Raw genomic sequence first — 20203 nt, 5'->3', positions numbered from 1 at the left:
AAAATCGCAAACGAGTCTTAAACCGAAAAGAAAACTGCAGTCATTCCGTGAAGAATATTCAAAAGCCTATCCGGGAATAATTATCCGTTCCAAAAAGGGTGAAAACTACGCGAATTGCACCTTGTGCAGACAAGATTTATATTAAGTAGCGTAACGCACGTTGTGTAAACAATGCACACCGAGGCACAACACACGGCATGCTAGCAGCTAACGGGCTAGGATAGACTGACCATACGTCCTCTTTTCACCGGACATGTCCTCTTTTGCGGAGCTGTCAGGGCGGAGTTTCTTAAATGCCTCAAATGTCCGGCATTTTGAGTTAGGGTCGCGTGTATTTTCAATGTATGTTCAGGGTTAAGAAGGGGTTAAAAACAAAACAAACAGCAGCATTGGTGAGGGAGGGGCAGAGACAGAGAGAGAGAGAGAGAGAGAGTTATGATAAACGCGCATGCGTCGCCAGGCTCTGCTTTTTATCCATAGATTTATCACATTTAATTTTTTATTATCTATAGCAGGGGTGTCAAAAGTGTGCCCCGGAGGCCATTTGCGGCCCACAGCTAATGTTTTAAAGGCCCACGGCACATTCTAAAAATACTATTAAAATAAACAAAAACACAACAAAAGTGAAATAAAAAAAGGTTAAATGTAATTTAGAAATAGTTGCAATGTTGACTAATAAAACAAAGCTGTTTTTTTTTCTTTCAAACTGTCATTGCTCAAAACATAATATTGAATCAAAATCAATGTTATTATGAATTATTGACCTATCCAAGGTTCCCATTACTTCACAACAAATATTCCACAAAAAAAAAAATTTGGTGGAAGATTTTTGCAAATTTGGTAAATAAATAACCCAAAAATGTATATTTTGTTGTTTTCTTACTGTACCGAAAATGAACCGAACCGTGACCTCTAAACCGAGGTACGTACCGAACCGAAATTTTTGTGTACCGTTACACCCCCTAGTGCCATCTAATGTCTCGGACTCAATGCCAGACTTGCAAATGCGACTCAGAAATGTGATCATGAAACAAGAACTGAACAGCATGAATTATAATCAGCTCATTTTTAAATGTTGCAATAAAAACAAGATTTTATTATCAAAAACAATAAACATTTACTAACACACACAAAAGTACTGAATATTAGTACCGTTGAGTACTGGTATCCATTCCCAGGTCGCGGGAATCGGTACCGTGTCGGCTCAAATCTGGACGTTACCAATTCCTATTTATGGTGCAACATCTGGCGCTGTGTTGTGTAACTACACAACCAGTAGTGTATTTTAAGAGGATGATATATTACTAGAATTTTTTTATTTTTATTTAGTGGGGTTTGAAAGTCTAAATGTTGGATTTGTTTATTTTGTCTCTGGCAGACCAGGTGTGTAATTAAGTGTGTTAACAAGTCTTAACAAGCTACATTCAGGCAGTCCCATTATAATGTGTTTATGTATGATGGTAACTGGTGAAAATATGTCAAAAACTGAATTAAGAACTGCTTTGTGTTTTCAGATACAACTTGTTGTTCTTTGTATCTGGTGGAGGCAAGTTCAACTACCAGGGCACCAAACGCTGGCTGGAAGACAACCTGGACCACACAGGTGCGCCCCATCTCACCTGCGCCTCTCTAGCAAGCTCCACAACGTCCACCGCCATGCCCACGTTTATTTAATTTTTCTTTTTTTTTTTGTATTTCCATAGACTCCAGCCTGTTGCAGGACAACGTGGCTTTTGTGTTGTGTCTGGACACTCTGGGCAACGGAGACGCTCTGCACCTGCACGTGTCCAAACCCCCCAAAGAGGGAACTCCTCAGTTTGCTCTGCTCAAGGAGCTGGAGATGGTAAGATGTCTGTCAGCCTGCTGTATTTTAATATGAACAATACTAATTGTAATACAAATAATTATAATAGTAATAATAATTATACTCATTGTAATATTACTACTAATAATAAATAATATATATAACTAGTCTTAATTGTCCCAATACTTATGTCAAGTTTTAGTCCCAAGTGTCCCAATACGTTTGTCCAGTGTAAGTGTCCTAATACTTTTGTCCAGTGGTAGTCCTAAGTGTCCCAATACTTTAGTCTACTTTTGGTGCGAAGTGCCCCAATACTTTTGTCCAGAATACGTCGTAAGTGTCCCAATACTTTTGTCTAGTTTTAGTATTAAGTGTCCCAATACTTATGTCAAGTTGTAGTCAAGTGTCCCAATACTTTTGTCAAGTTTTAGTCCCAAGTGGCCCAATACTTTTGTCCAGTTTTAGTCCTAAGTGTCCCAATACTTTTGTCAAGTTGTAGTCCTAAAAGTCCCAATACTTTTGTCCAGTGTAAGTGTCCAAATACTTTTGTCCAGTGTAAGCGTCCCAATACTTTTGTCCAGTGGTAGTCCTCTGAGTTCCAATACTTTTGTCAAGTTTTAGTCCCAAGTGGCCCAATACTTTTGTCAAGTGTTAATCCTAAGTGGCCCAATACTTTTGTCCAGTTTTAGTCCTAAGTGTCCCAATACTTTTGTCAAGTTGTAGTCCTAAAAGTCCCAATACTTTTGTCCAGTGTAAGTGTCCAAATACTTTTGTCCAGTGTAAGCGTCCCAATACTTTTGTCCAGTGGTAGTCCTCTGAGTTCCAATACTTTTGTCCAGTTTTAGTCCCAAGTGGCCCAATACTTTTGTCAAGTGTTAGTCCTAAGTGTCCCAATACTTTTGTCCAGGTGTAGTCGTAAGTGTCCAAAACTTTTGTCAAGTTTTAGTCCCAAGTGTCCCAATACTTTTGTCAAGTTTTAGTCCCAAGTGTCCCAAAACTTTTGGCCAGTAATATATATAATAGTAACAATAATTATACTATTAGTAATGATACTAATACCTATAATAATAATAATAATAATAATAACAATAATAATTATAACAATATTAATAATTATATTTATAATACTAATAATAATACCACTACTAATAACAACTATAGTAACAATAATTCTTATAGTGTAAATATAATTTAAATTGTAATACTAATAATAAAATTAAAATTATCATACTAAGAATAATACCAATAATAATTCTAACAATATTATTTATATTTATAATACTAATAGTAATAACACTATTAATAATAACTATAGTAACAATAATACTTATAATATAAGTACAATTTAAATTGTAATACTAATAATAAAATTATAATAATTATCATACTTAGAATAATACCAATAATAATTATAACAATATTATTTATATGTATAATACTAATAGTAATATTACTACTACTACTACTACTAATAATAATAATTATTATTATTATTATTATTATTATTATAACAATATTAATAATTGTAATATTTAAAATACTAACAATAACAATATAAATTATAATCTATTACTAAAAATAATACCAATAATAATTATAACAATATTAACAGTTATATTTACAATAATATTAATTGTATTAATACTAATGTAATATTTATTATAATAATATTAATAATGCCAATAATTATTATAATATTCATACTGATGATGATATTAACAATAATAATTATAACAATATTAATATTTATAATAATAATTATTATATTTATAATACTAATAGTAATAACACTACTAATAATACCTATAGTAACCATAATACTTATAATATAAATATAATTTAAATTGTAATACTAATAATAAAATTAGAATAATTATCATACTAAGAATAATACCAATAATAATTATAACAATATTATTTATATGTATAATACTAATAGTAATACTACTACTACTAATAATAATAATAATTATTATTATTATTATTATTATTATAACAATATTAATAATTGTAATATTTAAAATGCTAACAATAATAATATAAATTATAATATAATACTAAAAATAATACCAATAATAATTATAACAATTATATTTACAATAATACTAATTGTATTAATACTTATGTCATATTTATTATAATAATATTAATAATGCCAATAATTATTATAATATTCTTACTGATGATGATAATAACAACAATAATAATTATAACAATGTTAATATTTATAATAATAATAATTGTAATATTTATAATAATAATATTTATAAAAATAATTATAATAACAATTTATCAATATAAATAATAAAGTTCCATTGCATCACAGCGAGGTTTGTGGCTGACGTCTGGGTGTCTCCCAGGTGTCCAGCAGCCAGCACCCCGAGGTCAAGTTCTCCATGGTGCACAAGAAAATCAACCTGGCCGACGACATGCTGGCCTGGGAGCACGAGCGCTTCGGGATCCGCCGCCTGCCGGCCTTCACGCTCTCACACCTGCCCTCGCACCGTCTGGCGCAGCGCTCCAGCATCATGGACGTGCGGTCAGTGTCACCCTTTCCTCGCCACGGAGCGGGAGAGCCCCCTGCTGGGTGGGTTCATTACTGCACAAACTTCTCTTTTTTTTTTGTCCTAACTAATGTCAGCCAGTGTTGTAGTGCCACCTCACGGTGAGACTTTTGTTAGCAGTTAGCATTACAAACACATACTGCCTGCTGTGCTTTATTGTGTTTATGAATGATGACATTTTATATCCAATAGGTAAGAAATGTACTCACTCTTGTCTCCATGATTCTTGCTCTAATTGTTTGTGTGTCCTGCAGGCCTCACGTTGACGTCCACAAGCTGAGCAGGAACACCAAAGTGGTGGCAGAAGCTCTGGCCCGAGTTATCTACAACCTGACAGAAAAGGTGCGGACACGGAGAAAAGTGTGTTGTGTTGCTGATCTGACACCTCTTTCTTCTCAGGGCGCTCCCAGCGACATGCAGATCTTCAGCGAACAAATGGTAGTGTGTGTCCGCCGTCTACTTTGCCTCCACTCCACCTTTAACCTTGTGCTCGCACCCGCAGAAGGTCCAGGAGGAGCACCTGTCCGCCGTGGTGGACTGGCTCACGGCGCAGCCTCGAGCCGCCCAGCTGGTGGACAAGGACAGCAGCGTGGTGTCCACCTTGGAGTACCACTTGGGACGCTACCTCAAGGATGTCAAGAAACACTACGTCAAAGCAGACAAAAGGTACGCCCTTCTCCTCTCACACACTACTCGCTTTTTCATCACGCCACACCTTTCACCTTGTAGTAGTCGTTGTGGTTTTATTACAAGTAGTAGTAGTCGTTGTGGTTTTATTACAAGTAGTAGTAGTCATTGTGGTTTTATTACAAGTAGTAGTAGTCATTGTGGTTTTATTACAAGTAGTAGTAGTCATTGTTGTATTAGCAGTATTAGTACTAATAATCATTGTTGTATTAGTAATAGTATTACTACTAGTAATCATTGTTGTATTTGTAGTAGTATTACTACAAGTAATCATTGTTGTATTTGTAGTAGTATTACTACTAGTAATTATTGTTGTATTAGTAATAGTATTACTACCAGTAATCATTGTTGTATTTGTAGTAGTATTACTACTATTAATCAATGTTGTATTTTTAGTAGTATTACTACTCGTAATCGTTGTTGTATTATTAGTAGTATTACTAGTAGTAATTGTAGTTGTATTACTAGAAGTTGTAGTAATAGTATTACTAGTAGTAGTGGTGCTAGTATTACCAGTAGTAGTAGTCATTGTCGTAGTATTAGTAGTATTACCAGTAGTAGTATTAGTAATATCACTACTGGTGGTGGTAGTAGTAGTAGTAGTATTAGTAATATTACTATTACTAGTAGTAGTAGTAGTAGTAGTAGTAGTACTATTACTATTGGTAGTATTACTAGTAGTAGTAATCATTGTATTATTACTGGTATCAGTAATTATTATTATTAGTATTACTACTAGTAGTAGTAGTATTACTAGTTGTCATTGTTGTATTAGTAGTATTACTACTAGTAATCGTTGTATTATTAGTAGTATTACCGGTAGTAATTGTTTTTGTATTACTAGCAATTGTAGTAGTATTAGTTGTAGTAGTAGTGGTGGTAGTAGTAGTCATTGTTGTATTATTAATAGTATTACTAGTAGTAGTATTACCAGTAGTAGTAGTCATTGTGGTTTTATTACAAGTAGTAGTAGTCATTGTGGTTTTATTACAAGTAGTAGTAGTCATTGTTGTATTAGTAGTATTAGTACTAATAATCATTGTTGTATTAGTAATAGTATTACTACTAGTAATCATTGTTGTATTTGTAGTAGTATTACTACTAGTAATCATTTTTGTATTTGTAGTAGTATTACTCCTAGTAATCATTGTTGTATTTGTAGTAGTATTACTCCTAGTAATCATTGTTGTATTTGTAGTAGTAGTACTACTAGTAATTATTGTTGTATTAATAATAGTATTACTACTAGTAATCATTGTTGTATTTGTAATAGTATTACTACTAGTAATCATTGTTGTATTTGTAGTAGTATTACTTCTAGTAATTATTGTTGTATTAGTCATAGTATTACTACTAGTAATTATTGTTGTATTAGTAATAGTATTACTACTAGTAATCATTGTTGTATTTGTAGTAGTATTACTACTAGTAATTATTGTTGTATTAGTAATAGTATTACTACTAGTAATCATTGTTGTATTATTAGTAGTATTACTAGTAGTAATTGTTGTATTACTAGCAGTTGTAGTAGTAGTAGTATTACTTGTAGTAGTAGTAATAGTGGTGGTAGTATTACTAGTAGTAGTAGTAGTCATTGTTGTATTATTAATAGTATTACTAGTAGTAGTATTACCAGTAGTAGTAGTAATATTACTACTAGTAGTAGTAGTAATTGTTGTACTATTACTAGTAGTAGTCATTGTTGTATTATTACTAGTCATAGTACTAGTCATTGTTGTATTATTAGTAGTATTACTACTAGTAGTAGTATTACTAGTTGTCATTGTTGTATTATTAGTAGTATTACTACTAGTAGTAGTATTACTAGTTGTCATTGTTGTATTAGTAGTATTACTGGTGGTCAGTGTCCTAGTATTATTAGTATTACTACTAGTGGTAGGAGTATTACTAGTTCTCATTGTAGTATTATTAGTATTACTAGTAGTAATTGTTGCATTGTTACTAGTATATCTAGTAATATTACTACTAGTAGTAGTTATTGTTGTATTAATAGTAATAATACTAGTAGTGTTGGTATTAGTAATAATTGTAGTGTTATTATTAGTAGTAGTTGTAGTATTACTTGTGTTAGTAGTAATAATTGTAGTATTACTACTACTAGTAGTAATTGTTTTATTATGATTAGTGCTAGTAGTAATTGTAGTATTATTATTATTAGCCGTAATTGTCTTAGTAGTAGTAGCAGCAGTTATTGTAGTATTATTAGTATTGGTAACAGCAGCATTTGTAGTAGTAGTAATTGTAGTATAATTATTAACAACAGCAACTGTATTATTAGTAGTAGTCGTAGATGTAGTATTATCAGTAGTAGTAGCAGCAGCTATTGTAGTATACCGTATTTTCCGCACTATTAGCCGCACCTAAAAACCACAAATTTACTCAAAAGCTGACAGTGCGGCTTATAACCCGGTGCGCTTTATATATGGATTAATATTAAGATTAATTTTCATAAAGTTTAGGTCTCGCAACTACGGTAAACAGCCGCCATCTTTTTTCCCCGTAGAAGAGGAAGTGCTTCTTCTTCTACGCAAGCAACCGCCAAGGTAAGCACCCGCCCCCATAGAAGAGGAAGCGCTTCTTCTTCTACTGTAAGCAACCACCCGCCCGCGTAGAAGAAGAAGAAGCGCGCGGATATTACGTTTCATTTCCTTTGTGTGTTTACATCTGTAAAGACCACAAAATGGCTCCTACTAAGCGACAGGTTTCCGGTTCATGAAAAGACGCAATCTCTCCATCCGCACACGGACTACTATTTCACAGCAACTGCCTAAAGACTTTCAAGAAAAGCTGGCTACTTTCCGTGCATATTGTAAAAACAAGATAGCTGAAAAAAAGATCCGGCCAGAGAACATTATCAACATGGACGAGGTTCCACTGACTTTTGATATTCCTGTGAACCGCACTGTGGATACAACGGGAGCACGTGCGGTGAATATTCGCACCACAGGGAATGAGAAGTCATCCTTCACTGTGGTTCTAGCTTGCCATGCTAATGGCCAGAAACTTCCACCCATGGTGATATTCAAAAGGAAGACCTTGCCAAAAGAGAACTTTCCAGCCGGCGTCATCATAAAAGCTAACTCGAAGGGATGGATGGATGGATGAAGAAAAGATGAGCGAGTGGTTAAGGTAAGTTTACGCGAAGAGGCCGGGTGGCTTTCTTCACGCAGCTCCGTCCATGTTGATATACGACTCCATGCGCGCCCACATCACGCTGGTTTTTAATATATTATTAAAGTTTGACTGACCTATCTGACTGTTTTTTTGACATTCCTTTAGCGCAGTTAGATGCGGCTTATAACACGGGGCGGCTTATAGGTGGACAAAGTTTTGAAATATGCCGTTCATTGAAGGCGCGGCTTATAACCCAGGGCGCCTTATGGTGCGGAAAATACGGTACTTATTATTAGTAACATCAGCCATTTTAGTAGTAGTAATTGTAGTACTAGTAAAAGCAGCAATTGTAGCATTGGTAGCGGTAGTATTAGTAGTAGCAGCAGCTATTGTGTATTATTGGTAGTAGTGGTAGTGGTAGTAATTGTAGTAACAGCAGCTATTGTAGTATTAGTAGTAATTGTAATAGTATTATATTATTTCTAACAGCAGCTATTGTAGTATTAGTAGTAATTGTAGTAGTATTATTAGTCGTAACAACAATATTATTATAAGTAGAATAACAAATTGTATATTTTCAGGGATCCAGAGTTTGTGTTCTATGATCAACTCAAGCAGACCATGAATGCATACAGGTGTGATCACGCACACACACACACACACACACACACACACACACACACATGAACAGGAGAGTGTGTGTGTGTGTTTAACAATGTTGTGTTACTGACAGAGTAAAGCCGGCCATCTTTGACCTGCTGCTGGCCGTCTGCATCGCTGCATACCTGGGTGCCATGTACCTGGCCATACAGGTGAGCCCCCCCCACCCCCTTTACCCGTGTGTGTGTGTGTTCTAAGACCTTCTGTTTTCCAACAGAACTTCGGCTTGTTGTACAGCGTGGTGCGTAGACTCACACAACCCAAAACCAAGACACACTAAAGCCACACCCTTCCCAACACACAAACTTTATTTGTATTTTTTATTGGGACACAACCCCTCCCCCCCTCCGCCCTCCCCCGTCATCCTCTGCTGCACTCCTACGATGATGTCACATTGTGATGATGTCACTTTATGACGATGTCACATCCTGTCCTCGCTGCCCACTTTTGGCAATCTCCAACGCACTGACGTCAACGAAACATACAACTTTTTTTTTTTCTTCCATGGCCTTTTGATACACACGGTTGAAATAATAGGTAAAAAAAAAACACATCCTGTAATTGATTATTTTCCAATATTACCTTCTTTTGTTGCGCCCATTTTGTCGTCTTCCAGCAAACTTTCTGTAGGCCAGAGTCCGACACCTTTGACAATACCAGGAAAAGGTGCGTGTCCCTTAAAGACGTGGTCTCTCTGATGAATAACCATAACAATAAAATAAGTGAAGCTGCCATGAAAACAACCATCTCATTGGTTGTTGGCAAGCCTCTATTAAAATACTTGCCCCGCCCCCTTTAAAAACAACAAAATAACCCTTCAAATTTGGACTTGTCAACAAAAGTCCATTTTCTTGTCTAATCTTTTGTGTGTAAGCGTAGATAATTAGTTGTAATCAGCGTGTGTCGCCATGACCAAGGTCTTAAGGAAGGAAATGTGTGTTACTGCATGACGTGTGTTTAAAAAAAAAAAAAAAAGTCACTTCCTGTTGACACTTTTGACCAACTTTAAAGCCACAATGTCCATGACACTTAATTTATTAATCATTGATTGTTGGACTTTGCAAGAATAAAATTGTTTTCCATACTTGAACATCTTTTTTTCCATTTAATGATCAGAGGTGGGACCAAGTCATTGTTTTGCAAGTCACAAGTAAGTCTCAAGTCTTTGCCCTCAAGTCCGAGTCAAGTCCCGAGTCAAGACAGGCAAGCCCCGAGTCAAGTCCAAAGTCAAGACTGGTAAGTCTCAAGTCAAGTCCTAAGTCCTGCATTTTGAGTTTCGAGTCCTTTCAAGTCCTTTTAACCACAGACTAATATATTAACACAGATTGTGTATGCTTTTCAAACGCTGTATTTATTTATTAAAACAAGTGCATTTTAAATTGCAGGAAAGAAAATTGTGCTGACATTGCACTTTATAATAGCACTATTAACCAGTCATTTTAAACATTAACTCATTCCTTTACAGAACAAACACATTGAAAAATAAAGTGCAAATGTACTTATTTGTACAAAAGTGTTAACATTGAAAAAAACATGACATATACGTGAACATAACAAAAAAAGGTGTACTTTTTATATGTCAGGGCCCTATGCTGCATTGCATTTGCAAAAGACCAAATTAGCCAAGAGTCTTGTCAGTCATTTGTGCACGATGGGGGCGTAGTATGATGCCACCATGGCTGAAAACTCGCTCCACTGGAGCACTGGAGGCAGGCACTGCCAAGACTCTCATGGCCACTCGGAACAGTGAAGGAAGAGTCTTCATGTTCAATGCCCAGAACAAAAGGGGGGAGAGAGTTGTTTTGGGTTGGTGCACTACTTGTAAGTGTATCTTGTGTTTTTTATGTTGATTTAATTGAAAAAAGAAAAGAAAAAAAAATTATTTCTTGTGCGGCCCGATACCAATCGATCCACGGCCCGGTGGTTGGGGACCACTGAGGTAAACAACCAACAGTATGTCAGAAAGCTAGCTAAAACGGTACACATATTCATAATATAGTATACATTTTAACTGACCTTTATTTGACTATTTTTGTCTTTTTTTAGGTGGCTAAAATACGCGGTGCTGCTGACCGCCGTCCTAACGTTACGTGTGATATATTGACTAACCCTGCTTAAAAAAAATCACTGAACAAAAAGTATGAATAAGGTAGTGAACTGCAACAGATTCCCGTGTTTGCAATAACGTTATAACGTTAGCAGTGAGTTTACAGCCTCACTGATTTAACTACACAGCAAATAAAAGTCATGTTACTTAGCCAATAAACGTTATCTTACATTCAAAACTTACCGTTCTTTGTGCAACTTCAAATGCCGGACGAAGTTGGAAGTTGTTGCCTCTCCATCAGTCATTTTCGAACCGCATGTGTTGCATACTGCAAACCGTTTTGTGTTGACCACCTCGTAATTTTTATACCCAAACGAAATTATTTTAGGTATCATTTTTTGTGGTTTGGACATGTCTTCTTCGTTGGTTGTCCTGCAATTTGATTGGATGAATGCTGTGTGATGAAAACAAAGCAGATCTAATTTGATTGGCTGTTGTACTGAGAGCACACCAGCTGACACACGCAACGCTGATAGACAAGTACACGATGAAAAATACGGAGCGCTCCCGAATAACTTTTTCATCTTTGGGTTTTGGGGAAAGTAGCAAGTCATGTCAAGTCATGTCAATTCAAAAGGCTCAAGTCCAAGTGAAGTCACAAGTCATTGATGTTAAAGTCGAAGTCGAGTTGCAAGTCTTTTTACATTTTGTCAAGTCGAGTCTAAAGTCATCAAATTCATGACTCGAGTCTGACTCGAGTCCAAGTCATGTGACTCGAGTCCACACCTCTGTTAATGATGCATCTGATTGTGTCACTTTGCAATAAAAACAAAACACTTTTTTTCCCCTTACTTGAACACTTTTTATTGAGGGGATAAAATGTTCTATAAAAGAGCTGAATTGTGGGCAATTACAAGGATTCAAATACTATTGTTCATCCAAAAAAAGGTCTAAAAACACCCCAAGTCACCCTTACCCTCGTCCAGTATTGATCAAGCTAATAATGTACATTAAAAATGCTAATAAATTACAGTGCAATTTTTTTTTTTATTGGAAAGAAATCATTGCAGGTTTTTGGGGAAAAGCCTCGTGTTCATGCAGCCTTCCTGCCTGCTCATTAAATGACAAAACATTTTGGCACAATCAAACTCATTCATGTTCCACCACAAAAGAAAAGAATAAAACCCAAATTAATTGTTTGCTTCTCATGCCCACACAAATGCGGATATTTCAAAATAAATGCACAAAACATCTTGTTTATGATGTGTATTAGAGATGCGCGGATAGGCAATTTATTTCATCCGCAACCGCGTCAGAAAGTCGTCAACCATCCGCCATCCACCCGATGTAACGTTTGATCAGAACTGCACCCGCCCGCCATCCGCCCGTTGTTATATATCTAATATAGACGATGCAAGGCATTAGTGAGGCATACCTGCCAACTACTCCGGTTTTCCCGTAATTCGTACGGTTTTCATCAACCTATTCCGGGTTACGGTTGCAGTGATAAAAAATACGTTTTTTCATTAATTAAAAAAAAAAAAAAGGGTGAAAACTACGCGAATTGCACCTTGTGCGGACAAGATTTTTCGATCGGACACGGAGGAATTAGCCATGTAAAAGACCACGTTGGGACAAAAAAAACACAAGTCTAATGCCGTTGCTAGCGATACAAGTGGAAAACTTTCAACGTTTTTCGTCGCCCAAACAGATTATTTGGATGTGATAAATGCCGAAGTTTTATTTACGGAGGCAATAATTGAGCATGGACTTCCAATCGCACTGGCTGATCACATGGGACAGTTAAATGTTTGTAATGCAAACTTTAAAAATCATTACGCGGTGATCGCGGTCCCAAAAACAAACTTTTCTTGCATGATAATGTCCAGAAAAATTCGCTTTATATTACTATAGAGTCCTTTTAACGAATGAGTTTGATGGTTTATCACAAACCTTAAATGAAAGAAGTCCTTTGTTCTCCTGCACCATGCATATGCGCTTTGGCCTTGCTTCGTGTTTGGTGCGCAATCCTGTCGGCTGTATTTCACAGCACGACATACTGTTAAAAGTGTTTATACTATTTATGCTTTCAAGTCCAAGTTGAAGAAATCTTGTTAAATGTTGACAGCATAACTACCAAAATACAGAAGTATGTCCTTAATATTTTTGCAGTGCTATTTCTGTTGAAAAGTTAAAATGATTACATTAGAGATGTGATGTGCCACTTTTCAAGTGTCTGATGGCTTAAATTAATTTTCATTAATTTTTCATATTTTGAATTCTTTTGAAAGGCTTACAAAAAAACGACATTTGAATTGTAATTCCATGCTATTGACAGGACTATTAATTTTAATGAAGTTAGCTTACCATGTTTACAGTATGATAATTGTGATAGAAATGTGAATTTTAGGCACAGAATATTTTTTACAATTGAACAAGGCAGTAGATTATACAAGCTTGGACAGAAAGTTAATAATGACACCATTTTTTTTTTTTATGGAATTGTTTAGTACTGTTTTACCATTTGTTTACTGTAAAAAGTGTTTATACTTTCAATTAACAAATTGAAGTCTTGTGAAAGGTTGACAGGATAACTGGCATTAACTGTCAAAATAATTTCAAACTATTGAAGTTAGCTTACAGAATAAACATGCCAATCAACCCATATGATTTTTGCTGTAATATTTTTGTTTTGAAAAGTCACTGTGACTGATAGAAAAGTGATGGTTTTAGCAACATTTTAACCTGTCTGAATGCTAATAATCATTTTGCGTCGGGGGGGCGAAGCCCTGAACCCTCCACCAGGACTTTGTCCTGGACCTACCGGGGCCTGCGGCCCTTGGACCCTGGCTACTAGGTTTTTCTGATTTCAAAAGTTGGCAGGTATGGTGAGGTTATAAAGCTTTTGCCTGTTAAAGAAAGGAGACTGATCCAATGCAGCACAGACTTTCGCGTGCCACGCTGTCACGATCCAGACGCACACCAGTGCGCAATCATATGGGAGCCGCGCTGAGCGCACCTCCAAGCGCGTCTCGCTGCCGGCGACGGCCGGGTATGGGCCCGACGCTCCAGCGCCATCCATTTTCAGGGCTAGTTGATTCGGCAGGTGGGTTGTTACACACTCCTTAGCGGGTTCCGACTTCCATGGCCACCGTCCTGCTGTCTATATCAACCAGGGTGAGCCCCACCCCTTTCGTGAGCGCACTGCGCGCGGAGTGACCCCTGTTACGCGCCCCCGGCAACAGGGGTGGCGGGCAGGTAAGCTGCGCGGGCGGAGCGCGCGGAGTGACCCATGTTACGAGCCCCCGGCCACGGGGGTGGCGGGCAGGTAAAATCGGATAAAATCTTATTTTTTTTAATTTCATCCGCCCGATCCGCGGATAATCCGCGGACTCCGCGGTTGTGTCCGCAAACCGCGCATCTCTAATGTGTATGTTATCTGGGTTTTTTGTAAAGAGATGATTTGTATTCTCACATTTATGCATTCACACACATTTTGGGGAAGCAGCATGATGTCATCTCACGGCACGTAACTGTGGTGCGTTCAAGGAGCCCTCGTTAAAGCAGAGAAACTTGACTTATCTATAATCGACAGGTTGTATTACTATTAAAACTCACATTCTGGCTCTTTATATTACATTTGTCGGCACTATTATTGCAACTTTTTTTTTTTTTTAACAACAAATGATTTAGGAGGGGTTTGAGCAGGGGTGTCAGTTTGCTAAGTTTGGAAAATGAGCCAACATTTTTGAATAAAATAAACTGCTGTTCTAAATGTGTCCACTAGATGTCGCAACAGCAATTCTTTGTAGATGATGCTACATATGCATACTTGCCAACCCTCCCGGATTTTCCGGGAGACTACCGAAATTCAGCGCCTCTCCCGAAAATCTCCCGGGGCAAATATTCTCCCGAAAATCTCCCGATTTTCAGCCGGAGCTGGAAGCCACGCCCCCTCCAGCTCCATGCGGACCTGAGTGAGGACAGTTTTTTTCATGACGGGAGGACAACAGGGTGACAAGAACGAAATCATCCAGACTAGAGATAAATTGTATTATTATGTTTATCTTACCTAAAAATAAATATAATTATTAATTTTAAAAAAAATAACTAAATACATTTTTACTATATTTTGCTAAAAACATCAAAATTAATTGTATTTTTATTTGTATTTTTTTTCCTGACTCCTTATTACATCCAGCCATAGAATTATACATTAAAAAAAAACATATTTGAAATAATTGATTTTAAATGATCATAATAATTCATTTAAAATGACCATATTTAATTATTAAAATAATTGCTTGTTTATCAACAACTTTAGCATTTTATTCATTACATTTTGAAACTCTCAGAAGCCATCCATCCATCCATCCATCTTCTTCCGCTTATCCGAGGTCGGGTCGCGGGGGCAGCAGCTTAAGCAGGGAAGCCCAGACTTCCCTCTCCCCAGCCACTTCGTCCAGCTCTTCCCGTGGGACCCCGAGGCGTTCCCAGGCCAGCCGGGAGACATAGTCTTCCCAACGTGTCCTGGGTCTTCCCCGTGGCCTCCTACTGGTCGGACGTGCCCTAAACACCTCCCTAGGGAGGCGTTCGGGTGGCATCCTGACCAGATGCCCGAACCACCTCATCTGGCTCCTCTCCATGTGGAGGAGCAGCGGCTTTACTTTGAGCTCCTCCCGGATGGCAGAGCTTCTCACCCTATCTCTAAGGGAGAGCCCCGCCACCCGGCGGAGGAAACTCATTTCGGCCGCTTGTACCCGTGATCTTGTCCTTTCGGTCATAACCCAAAGCTCATGACCATAGGTGAGGATGGGAACATAGATCGACCGGTAAATTGAGAGCTTTGCCTTCCGGCTCAGCTCCTTCTTCACCACAACGGATCGATACAGCGTCCGCATTACTGAAGACGCCGCACCGATCCGCCTGTCGATCTCACGATCCACTCTTCCCCCACTCGTGAACAAGACTCCGAGGTACTTGAACTCCTCCACTTGGGGCAAGATCTCCTCTCCAACCCGGAGATGGCACTCCACCCTTTTCCGGGCGAGAACCATGGACTCGGACTTGGAGGTGCTGATTCCCATCCCAGTCGCTTCACACTCAGCTGCGAACCGATCCAGTGAGAGCTGAAGATCCTGGCCAGATGAAGCCATCAGGACCACATCATCTGCAAAAAGCAGAGACCTAATCCTGCAGCCACCAAACCAGATCCCCTCAACGCCTTGACTGCGCCTAGAAATTCTGTCCATAAAAGTTATGAACAGAATGGGTGACAAAGGGCAGCCTTGGCGGAGTCCAACCCTCACTGGAAACGTGTCCGACTTACTACCGGCCATGCGGACCAAGCTCTGGCACTGATCATACAGGGAGCGGACTGCCACAATCAGACAGTCTGATACCCCATACTCTCTGAGCACTCCCCACAGGACTTCCCGAGGGACACGGTCGAATGCCTTCTCCAAGTCTACAAAACACATGTAGACTGGTTGGGCAAACTCCCATGCACCCTCAAGGACCCTGCCGAGAGTATAGAGCTGGTCCACAGTTCCACGACCAGGACGAAAACCACACTGTTCCTCCTGAATCCGAGGTTCGACTATCCGGCGTAGCCTCCTCTCCAGTACACCTGAATAGACCTTACCGGGAAGGCTGAGGAGTGTGATCCCACGATAGTTAGAACACACCCTCCGGTTCCCCTTCATAAAGAGAGGAACCACCACCCCGGTCTGCCAATCCAGTGGTACCGCCCCCGATGTCCACGCGATGCTGCAGAGTCTTGTCAACCAAGACAGCCCCACAGCATCCAGAGCCTTAAGGAACTCCGGGCGGATCTCATCCACCCCCGGGGCCTTGCCAACGAAGAGCTTTTTAACTACCTCAGCAACCTCAGCCCCAGAAATAGGAGAGCCCACCACAGACTCCCCAGGCACTGCTTCCTCATAGGAAGACGTGTTGGTGGGATTGAGGAGGTTTTCGAAGTATTCCCTCCACCGATCCACAACATCCGCAGTCGAGGTCAGCAGAACACCATCCCCGCTATACACGGTGTTGATAGTGCACTGCTTCCCCTTCCTGAGGCGGCGGATGGTGGTCCAGAATTGCTTCGAAGCCGTCCGGAAGTCGTTTTCCATGGCCTTACCGAAATTATTATTCTGTTACTGTAAATTGTTCGCTTTTTTTCTTATTGATGCTTTTATTTTGTATTTTTTCTGTATTGTGTAGTTATAATTATATGCTTTTACTTGTAATTGTATTGCATTGTGGACCCCAGGAAGACTGGTGGGTTGTTGTGGCAACCAGCTAATGGGGATCCTTAATAAAAATCAAATCAAATCAAAACATACTCCAGATTAGTTAATCCCATATTTATAAAGTTTTTTATTTTTATTTTTAAACATAAAACCGTTGAGAGACATTACAAGCTACATGTTTTAAAAGCTAGTTTCAACAATTTTTTTAGTAATTATTATTCTGTTACTGTCAATTGTTTGCTTTTTTTCTTATTGATGCTTTTATTTTTATTTTTTTTCTGAATTGTGTAGTTATAATTATATGCTTTTATTTGTAATTGTATTGAGTTGTGGACCCCAGGAAGACTGGTGGGTTGTTGTGGCAACCAGCTAATGGGGATCCTTAAAAAAAATCAAATCAAATCAAAACATACTCCAGATTAGTTAATCCCATATTTATAAAGTTTTTTTATTTTTATTTTTAAACATAAAACCGTTGAGAGACATTACAAGCTACATGTTTTAAAAGCTAGTTTCAACAATTTTTTTTAGTAATTATTATTCTGTTACTGTCAATTGTTTGCTTTTTTTCTTATTGATGCTTTTATTTTGTATTTTTTTCTGTATTGTGTAGTTATAATTATATGCTTTTACTTGTAATTGTATTGAATTGTGCACCCCAGGAAGACTGGTGGGTTGTTGTGGCAAGGGGATCCTTAATAAAAATCAAATCAAATCAAAACATACTCCAAATTAGTTAATCCCATATTTATAAAGTTTTTTTATTTTTATTTTTAAACATAAAACCGTTGAGAGACATTACAAGCTACATGTTTTAAAAGCTAGTTTCAACAATTTTTTTAGTAATTATTATTCTGTTACTGTCAATTGTTTGCTTTTTTTCTTATTGATGCTTTTATTTTGTATTTTTTTCTGTATTGTGTAGTTATAATTATATGCTTTTACTTGTAATTGTATTGAATTGTGGACCCCAGGAAGACTGGTGGGTTGTTGTGGCAACCAGCTAATGGGGATCCTTAATAAAAATCAAATCAAATCAAAACATACTCCAGATTAGTTAATCCCATATTTATAAAGTTTTTTATTTTTATTTTTAAACATAAAACCGTTGAGAGACATTACAAGCTACATGTTTTAAAAGCTAGTTTCAACAATTTTTTTAGTAATTATTATTCTGTTACTGTCAATTGTTTGCTTTTTTTCTTATTGATGCTTTTATTTTTATTTTTTTTCTGAATTGTGTAGTTATAATTATATGCTTTTATTTGTAATTGTATTGAGTTGTGGACCCCAGGAAGACTGGTGGGTTGTTGTGGCAACCAGCTAATGGGGATCCTTAAAAAAAATCAAATCAAATCAAAACATACTCCAGATTAGTTAATCCCATATTTATAAAGTTTTTTTATTTTTATTTTTAAACATAAAACCGTTGAGAGACATTACAAGCTACATGTTTTAAAAGCTAGTTTCAACAATTTTTTTTAGTAATTATTATTCTGTTACTGTCAATTGTTTGCTTTTTTTCTTATTGATGCTTTTATTTTGTATTTTTTTCTGTATTGTGTAGTTATAATTATATGCTTTTACTTGTAATTGTATTGAATTGTGCACCCCAGGAAGACTGGTGGGTTGTTGTGGCAAGGGGATCCTTAATAAAAATCAAATCAAATCAAAACATACTCCAAATTAGTTAATCCCATATTTATAAAGTTTTTTTATTTTTATTTTTAAACATAAAACCGTTGAGAGACATTACAAGCTACATGTTTTAAAAGCTAGTTTCAACAATTTTTTTAGTAATTATTATTCTGTTACTGTCAATTGTTTGCTTTTTTTCTTATTGATGCTTTTATTTTGTATTTTTTTCTGTATTGTGTAGTTATAATTATATGCTTTTACTTGTAATTGTATTGAATTGTGGACCCCAGGAAGACTGGTGGGTTGTTGTGGCAACCAGCTAATGGGGATCCTTAATAAAAATCAAATCAAATCAAAACATACTCCAGATTAGTTAATCACATATTTATAAAGTTTTTTATTTTTTTTAATTTTTAAACATAAAACCGTTGAGAGACATTACGAGCTACATGTTTTAAAAGCCTGCGATGAGGTGGCGACTTGTCCAGGGTGTACCCCGCCTTCTGCCCGATTGTAGCTGAGATAGGCTCCAGCGCCCCCGTGACCCCGAAGGGAATAAGCGCTAGAAAATGGATGGATGGATGTTTTAAAAGCTAGTTTCAACAATTTTTTTAGTAATTATTATTCTGTTACTGTCAATTGTTTGCTTTTTTTCTTATCGATGCTTTTATTTTTTTATTTTTTTCTGTATTGTGTAGTTATAATTATATGCTTTTACTTGTAATTGTATTGAATTGTGGACCCCAGGAAGACTGGTGGGTTGTCGTGGCAACCAGCTAATGGGGATCCTTAAAAAAAATCAAATCAAATCAAAACATACTCCAGATTAGTTAATCCCATATTTATAAAGTTTTTTATTTTTATTTTTAAACATAAAACCGTTGAGAGACATTACAAGCTACATGTTTTAAAAGCTAGTTTCAACAATTTTTTTAGTAATTATTATTCTGTTACTGTCAATTGTTTGCTTTTTTTCTTATTGATGCTTTTATTTTTATTTTTTTTCCTGTATTGTGTAGTTATAATTATATGCTTTTACTTGTAATTGTATTGAATTGTGGACCCCAGGAAGACTGGTGGGTTGTTGTGGCAACTGGTGGGTTGTTGTTGTGGCAACTGGTGGGTTGTTGTGGCAACCGGCTATTGGGGATCCTTAATAAAAATCAAATCAAATCAAATTAAAACATACTCCAGATTAGTTAATCCCATATTTATAAAGTTGTTGTTTTTTTGTTTTTTTTAAACATAAAACCGTTGAGAGACATTTACAAGCTACATGTTTTAAAAGCTAGTTTCAACAATTTTTTTAGTAATTATTATTCTGTTACTGTCAATTGTTTGCTTTTTTTCTTATTGATGCTTTTATTTTTATTTTTTTTCTGTATTGTGTAGTTATAATTATATGCTTTTATTT

At 36.8% G+C, this 20203-nt stretch overlaps 1 protein-coding gene across 3 annotated transcripts in view; it reads left to right on the top strand.

Moving 5' to 3' along the window:
• ncln (nicalin) overlaps positions 1–9940 on the top strand; it is a 30212-nt gene extending 20272 nt beyond the window's left edge. For 2 of the 3 annotated variants that reach the window (XM_061976220.2, XM_061976219.2), the window contains exons 7-15: positions 1515–1603; positions 1704–1843; positions 4165–4391; positions 4623–4710; positions 4768–4806; positions 4871–5034; positions 8772–8825; positions 8924–9002; positions 9068–9940. In XM_061976220.2, coding sequence (XP_061832204.1) covers positions 1515–1603; positions 1704–1843; positions 4165–4391; positions 4623–4710; positions 4768–4806; positions 4871–5034; positions 8772–8825; positions 8924–9002; positions 9068–9130 — 943 coding nt within the window. In that variant the 3' untranslated portion in view covers positions 9131–9940. The remainder of the gene's footprint in view (positions 1–1514; positions 1604–1703; positions 1844–4164; positions 4392–4622; positions 4711–4767; positions 4807–4870; positions 5035–8771; positions 8826–8923; positions 9003–9067) is intronic. The other variant, XM_061976221.2, reaches the window with a different exon arrangement.
• The last annotated feature ends 10263 nt before the right edge of the window (positions 9941–20203 follow it).

This window comes from Nerophis lumbriciformis, linkage group LG14, assembly GCF_033978685.3.
Source record: "Nerophis lumbriciformis linkage group LG14, RoL_Nlum_v2.1, whole genome shotgun sequence".
Lineage (NCBI taxonomy): Eukaryota > Metazoa > Chordata > Actinopteri > Syngnathiformes > Syngnathidae > Nerophis > Nerophis lumbriciformis.
This window is presented reverse-complemented; position numbering and strand designations above follow the sequence as displayed.